Source organism: Portunus trituberculatus, chromosome 14 (assembly GCF_017591435.1).
Source record: "Portunus trituberculatus isolate SZX2019 chromosome 14, ASM1759143v1, whole genome shotgun sequence".
NCBI classification, from domain to species: domain Eukaryota; kingdom Metazoa; phylum Arthropoda; class Malacostraca; order Decapoda; family Portunidae; genus Portunus; species Portunus trituberculatus.
In genome coordinates this window covers 11,959,184-11,966,683 of record NC_059268.1, presented here as the reverse complement: position 1 = coordinate 11,966,683, position 7,500 = coordinate 11,959,184, and the positions used below count along the sequence as shown (strand labels likewise).

General features: G+C 42.4%; 1 protein-coding gene across 1 annotated transcript in view; it reads left to right on the top strand.

Annotated features, from left to right (window-relative positions):
* Positions 1-7,500, top strand: part of LOC123503538 (whirlin-like) — a 305,666-nt gene that overhangs the window by 271,671 nt on the left and 26,495 nt on the right. The window contains 1 exon segment of the mRNA XM_045253385.1: positions 1,348-2,253. Within this exon segment, the coding sequence (XP_045109320.1) occupies positions 1,348-2,253 (906 nt within the window).

Sequence of the window (7,500 nt, the reverse complement as noted above, 5' to 3'; positions counted from 1 at the left end):
AGTGGTGGTGGTGGTGGTGGTGGCAAGGGTGGCGGCGGTGGAGCGGAGGAGGCAAGTCTGGGCCTCCTCCCGGCAGACCACGGCAGAGAGGCAGCCCACCCCGTCCGTGCCACACCACCCAGCGAGGATTCTGGTGTGGAACTGAGCAATGGAGGAGCCATGAGGCGGGCTGGAGCGCAGGGGCGGCGTCTTGAGAGAAAGCGGAGTAGCAAAGGGAAAAGAGAAAACGGCAAGGAAGGGGTGACTTGGGCAGACGACGCCGGTAAGAGCCAGGCCATCGCCACCAGCCAGGAGTTCGATGCGGATGATGATGGGAGTGCGGGAAGATATGAAGACTTAGGAGGAACAGGAGGAGGGGGAGGAGGAGGAGGAGAAAGAGGAGGAGGAGGAGGAGGAGAAGGAGGAGGGGACCGTCGTGCTGCCTCTCACCCCCACGGCCACCACCACCACTACTCCACTGCAGGTCAACAAGCCAAGCGGGAAAAGATACTGGTTAAGAGATACTCAGAGAGACAGTTGCCAAAGCTCCACGATGTGTTGGGCAGTGCTAAGGTATCATGTTTCCTTCATAAGAACTTGATGTCTGCTCGAATGCAACCACCAACTTTTCTTCACATTTTCTCCTGCCAACACCCGTAGTAGATTATCTTTTTTATTCTCCTCCTTACCTGCCTGAGTAAGCAGCGTACATAACTGCACCACCTTGACTGACTGATGACTGGCTCAGGTTCGTAGTCACTCTTGATTAGTTCACGTAAATACCTGTCGCCCCCACAATAGTAACAAGGAGTACTGTACTACTGTAATTATCCATTTCCTGTCATGATGTACTGAACGTTTTTATCCCCTTTTTATTTTTATTCATATTTCATTGATTGACTGTACATAATTATACTAGCGTAAAGCTGTGTGTGTGTGTGTGTGTGTGTGTGTGTGTGTGTGTGTGTGTGTGTGTGTGTGTGTGTGTGTGTGTGTGTGTGTGTGTGTGCAGGCGCACGCGAGTGACTGATAAACACACGGATGCACGTATTAAATGCACTTTGTTTTAGAGGATATTCATATGTCTAGAAAAATATGAACAGTACTGATCATTATTTTTTTCTTTTTTTCAAAGCAGAGGCAAAATAATGATAGAAATAGTGATGAGAATGATGATGATGATGATAATAATGACAAAATAATGATAGTAATACCAGAGGAAAATCCGGAGCAAGACCTCTCTCTGTATTTGGCGATGATAATGGTAATGGTATCTTAACAGAAGAAAACCCAAAGCCCAGTAGCCCACGCGACGCTAGCCAGAGGACAATGATGTAGGAGCCGCCACTAACAGCCCGTCTCCCACAGCAGCAGCCCCGCCGACACAGCCACACGGGGGACTCGGCGGCGCTTGGCAAAGCCCTCGTCAAGCCGTCCGGCGCACACCACCACGCCCACGGGCAGCGCACCGCCCACGCCCGCAAACAGTACGATGACTTTGAGCGGCCCTCAGGAAGTAGAGGCCGCGAGGATTATGATGGATTGGCGTCCTCTCCGTCCCGTTTAAGGGATGAGTACAGCAGGTCGTCCCCACGCGGGAGAGAGGAGTACGACCCCCCAGGGAGGATGAGGGACGACTACGACTCGTCGCCTTCACGGGTGAGACACGACTATGACCATTCGTCTCAGTCTAGAGGTAGAAGTGATTACGACCAGGCAAGGAACAACTATGAGGAGTATGAGAGGTCGAGAGGGAGAGATGAGTACGAGCGGCATTCCCCCGCGCCCCGTGTGATGGACTACTCCCCGTCACGCGGCCTCAAGGACGACTATCCCTCGCTAGATGACTACGAAGACTCCCAGGACCCGAGGAGGAGGCGGGACGAGGTGCGGGAGGACGAGGCCGACGAGGACGTAGGAATCGATTTTGAACTTCAGGAGTCCAGCACCAACCCCACCGCCCCCTCCTCCGTCAGGGTCCTGGACGACTATGGCGACAATAGACTCCGGAACGACTATGATTACGACCATTCCCGCCACATGGACGACTATCCCATGCGCGACGAGTACCCGCACCACTCGCACCACCACCGTGCACTGCAGCGGGACCACAGTGACGCGGACGACTACAGGGAAGTAGAAGGAGACTATGAAGGCTACGGGCGTCACTACAGGGAGGTGATTGAGCCAGCCTCGCCCACCCCGAGGAACTCCCACCACTACCACCAACACCACCACCGCCACCAACACCACCTCACCACCGATGCTCGCCAAGTAAGCCATTAAATGTGTGTGTGTGTGTGTGTGTGTGTGTGTGTGTGTGTGTGTGTGTAGTGGTAAGAGCAGAGTAGGTAGAAAACTGTGTGTGTGTGTGTGTGTGTGTGTGTGTGTGTGTGTGTGTGTGTGTGTTTTAACTAAATAACCTATAAAAAAAACCTATCCCTTAGTTTCCATTGTATTCATTAAAGACAAATCATAATCCAACCATCTTAATATAACTACCACATACCCAATAATACTTTAAAGGAAAACACCTGCATCAATAAAACTAATGAGTAGTAGCGATGAAAATATAGAAAGGTGACATTATAAGAGATGAAGGAGGAAGAGACTGTCACTTATCTGGCAGTAAATTCAAATATTATGCTTCTATTTTGATCTGTTGCCATACATAGTCCTGAGCCGCTCTGCCAACACCCTACGTGTCTTGCTAAACACAAACTTCGCAGAAAGGCTTGTGTATATATCCCAGTAACTCCCATAAAAACGTTTTGACCTGACAAGTAATATCGTCAAAAAGAAATAGATTGGTAGACGGATGGAATTAACTCAGTAATCACGTTGTTAGTGTTGAGTCATAAGGGAGCTTTAACCCCTTCAGTACCATCACTCCTTTTCACATTCATTCTGGTTGCTGTTTGGTGATTTTATATAGCTTCAAAAACTTATGTGGTGATTATAATAGTGAAGACTTTGGTCATTAATCTTCTGACTCCCATAGACGCTCAGAGTAAAAATGAGTTCTATTACTGAAAGAGTTAAAAGATTGCGCACATGTATGGATGGTGATGGCAGGTGTAAATTAGCACGTTTCATAACAGGGATTGCCACGTGTAGGCCAGATGACTTCTTGCACATTCCCTTATTTCCTTATGCTCTTAATATTTACGTTCATTTGAGATTTGTATATAGAGAAAGTTCTGTGGCTTATCCTTGGCTGGGTGTTGCCTTAGTGATGAAGCAACGCAGCAATGACCAAATAACAACATTCATTCAACACAGTACAGTACCACTATATTAACAGATTTTCCTTGTTTGTCTTAATAGTTGCGTTTATGTAGGATTTGTATATAGAGAAAGTTCTGTGGCTTATACTTGGCTGGGTGTTGCTATAGTGATGAAGCAACGCTGGAATGACGAAATAATACTCACACAACACAGTACAATATCACTATATCAACAGATTTTCTTTGTTTTTTCTCGCCACTAAAAAGAAAACACATCACACACAATTCTCATAACGTATAATTCAGACGCCCACACTAACACACCAACGCGGCGCAAGTTCTCCTCTCCGTGTGGTTGAGAGGCATTGCCCTTTTGTTGTCCCTTTAGGTGGTGCATACTTCATACCCCTCGTGGGAGTGTGTGGGAGTCGGTGCGGGCGGCTGCTGGCTGTCTGACGAGCGGCCTACACAGTCTGTCTCCCTTCAAATCATTTTATTCTTGTTTTTTTTTCTCTCTCTCTCTCTTTCTCTGAGTGTTTCATGCAATTTTTTTTTCAACTGTTTGCTCTTTTCAATAAATGAGTGTTTTTATCATTTATTTGTTTATCTATTTTATTTATTTATTCTTTTTTGTTACTCGCTTTGTCTCAGTATTGTATCGTTAATCTTTCTTCCATCTGCGCAATTTTCTCTTGCTACAATAATGATGAATACTAATAGTGCCTCATGAATTACCCTCGCCTGTTATTTTGGCATAATATTTTGTTAAATCACTAATGTCATGGGTGAAAATATTCGTCTTAAAATCGAAATCAATCCCTTTCTTATTTTCATCGTTTCTTATCACTTGACCAAACTCACCCTCAGCACCAGGCAACAATTATCCCTCTGGCCTATTCAGTTATTCAATACCTCTCGCTCTACATAAATGGAAAACCTTGCATAATAGAGACGAACAACGCTTCACCTCACCTGCCAAATCAAGAACTGATGTCTGCAAACTACTCGATATATTAGAGCAGAAACAGATGCACTGACAGACAGATTAAACAGCACACCAGGTGATCACAATACCTATACTACCGCGTACCATGCATCGAGTTATTATCTAATATTTACAGCGGCGCACATCACTGATCTTGTTGAAAGTGAAGGGAAGCATTCGCGCATAATCGTAATATTAAACCAACCTCCCCCACTCGCTTCCATTGTGTTCAGTTTTTCTCTTATCTTACGTCATCTGATCTGTTCACTCGACTGCTTACGCAAAAAGAGCGGATAAAGGGTAGGTGGTCTGAGATCAGAGGACGTGAAATTGAGAGGAAGTGCTAAATAGACTGGTAGGGAAAGTGACTATTAATCCCTTCAGTACCATGACGCGTTTCAATATTCATTCTGCTTACTCTCTGGTAATTTCATACAGCTTCAGAAAATCATGTAGGGATTAAAATAGTGAAGACTGCGGCCATTAATCTTCTGACCTCAATAGACCCTTCCTAATGTCGATAAAAGATAAAAATACGTCCCAGTACTGAAGGGGTTAAGATTGCTATTAATTAGACAGCGAATAATCATCCCTTGCTATGAAATGAGATCTCTGTATATGTGATCCTTTATGAACGGTAAACCTGCAAAACGAAAGGATCTTCAGTAGGAATTTGGGTATTCAACGTCACGCAGAGACAAAAATATGAAGTAAGATAATATCCGCTTACAAAACAAGAAGGAATGAAAAGCTGATCAATATTCCTGGAACGTTAGAATATAGATTGAATTTCATACTTTTTTCTTTCGTTCGCGATAAGTACGAGGTTCCGTAAGAGCAGCTTTAATTAATCCCCGGCGTCATGAATATTTAGATGGAGTAAAGGCAAGAATAAAAAAAAAAAAAAAAGGGAGAGAAAAAGAAAAAAAGAGAAAATGCGCGAATAAAAAAAAGGAGTGAAAAGAAAAAAAAAGAGTAAATGCACGAATAAAGATAAGGAGAAAAAGAAAGATTAATAAATGCACGAATAAAAAAAATGAGAGAAAAAGGAAAGGATAAAAAGAGAAAAAAAACATGAGTAAATGCACGAATAATAAAAAGGAGAGAAAAAACAGGAATAAATGAACGAATGAAAAATAAAGAGAGAAAAGAAAAAGGAGAGAAATAGAAAAAAAAAAAAAAACAGTTGGTCTTCTTTGTTTTCATCTGAGGAGAAATACTATTCACGTCACACTTACGAGAAAAGAGTTTGTTTTGCTTTAATTACTTTTGAGAAAAATTAAAGAGATAACAATGAGGTTCTTCGCAATATTCTTCATTTTTCTTCTGATATATGACGAAATTTATTATTATTATTATTATTATTATTATTATTATTATTATTATTATTATTATTAGTCGTTTGCTTCCCATACAAAAAGATCCCAACTCCATCATAACTTTATGTATATTAGAATCCTGGCTCAAAGAGAGAGAGAGAGAGAGAGAGAGAGAGAGAGAGAGAATGAGTGTGAGTGAGTCTCGAGTTTCCGTGAGGTGATGCGTGTCCTCTGAGGGTTCAGTGTGTTTCCTGTCCAGTGGTGAGAAGTACACACACACACACACACACACACACACACTCTCTCTCTCTCTCTCTCTCTCGAAACGGACGAACGGCTCTTCCTCTCTCTCTCTCTCTCTCTCTCTCTCTCTCTCTCTCTCTCTCTCTCTGTGTGTGTGTGTGTTTATTGTATATTTCTTGACATTTTTTTAATCATAGTCTGTCTTCATTCCCTCTCCAGTCATGATTTCTTTTTATCTCTCAATTGTTTCTTTTTTTTGCTTTTCTTTCTGCTTTATTTATCTCTCGTTTTCTTCGACTTCAATTTCACAAGACAATAATCTCCATAGTTTATATGAAGGGAAAGTAATATAAGTAAAGACTCTCTCTCTCTCTCTCTCTCTCTCTCTCTCTCTCTCTCTCTCTCTCTCTCTCTCTCTCTCTCTCTCTCTCTCTCTCTTCCGGCATAGGACAATTATCTCTCCGTCAAATTATATAAAAAAAAGCGTTAATTTTTTTTTTATTACGAATCCTTGTAAAATCCGGTTATGGAGGAAAGTTTTTTTTACCCTTCGGCGGGAGGTACATTTAAAAGGTTAGACGTTGAGTGGAGGAAGTTAATGAAAGCCGCAGCAACGTTAATGGAATCGATAAGCGTGACGTGTCGCCAAGAATACTGGGAATATGAGACGTCAGTAACACATTGTATTCTTGTGCAATATTCTTCCTATTGTCACACCCTCCCCTTGCGGACGCTGTCTTCACCATCTTGACATTCTCCCTTCGTATAGATTTTGTATGGACATTTCCCCCTTGGCATATAAGCAACATAGGGAAAGTTACTGTGAGTCACTAAGCGTGTCCGTGGTAATCTCTGTATGAAAACATGTATGCTTATATCCACCATTCATCCCTTACTATAAATGTATCTGATTATTAATACTCCTTATTTACCTTGCACCAATAACTACATTTCTAAATCCATGATAGCCAAAAATTGTGGTTAATCTTAGTTTCTTAAAAAGTGTAGTATTTCAAAATATTTTCCCCCTTAGTGTATATTTAAACAAAAACTTTGACTTCTTGCCGTGAAATGTGGTTAATTAATATTTGAACACCACGACAGCTAGACTAACTGAATTGGAAACCGATTCTCAAGGACGCTGCTGTTGGGGACCGAAGGATAGTTGGGGATACCAGAAACTACCAAGGACTCCAGATGATGATAGGAGTTGGTAATTAAGTGAGGGTAGGACAGAATGGACGACTGAGGACAGCGAGTCGTGGAGTTCGGCAGGAAAAAAATAGAAGCGGGATTATGGTCAGCAGGAATCGATGCATAAGTGATAGAAAAACAGGATCTTGCCAGAAAGAGAGCGGCTTAGAAGGAAGAAACGTCAGGAAAATAGCGAGCGAGGAGGAAGAGCGAGAGAAACAGAGATAAGAAAGACCGGATTCTTTATCAGGAAATAACGAAGGCGAAAGAAGTAGAGAGAAAAGTTATTTGCCAGGAAGATAATAGCTAAGAAAGAAGAAAAGACAGGAATTTTTTTTATCAGAAACCGACCAAGAAAAAAGATTATAGAGGAAAAAAAGACATGAAAGGAAAATACATAAAGAAACTTTACCATAAGCTGAAAGATTATAAAAGATTAAATAGTTAGGTAGAAAGTTTGTCAGGAAGGGAACGACCACGCCAGGCAATAAAGAGGCAAGGATTTCACCAGGAACCAGCACTCACTGATGATAAAGTAGGCAAGACCAGCAGG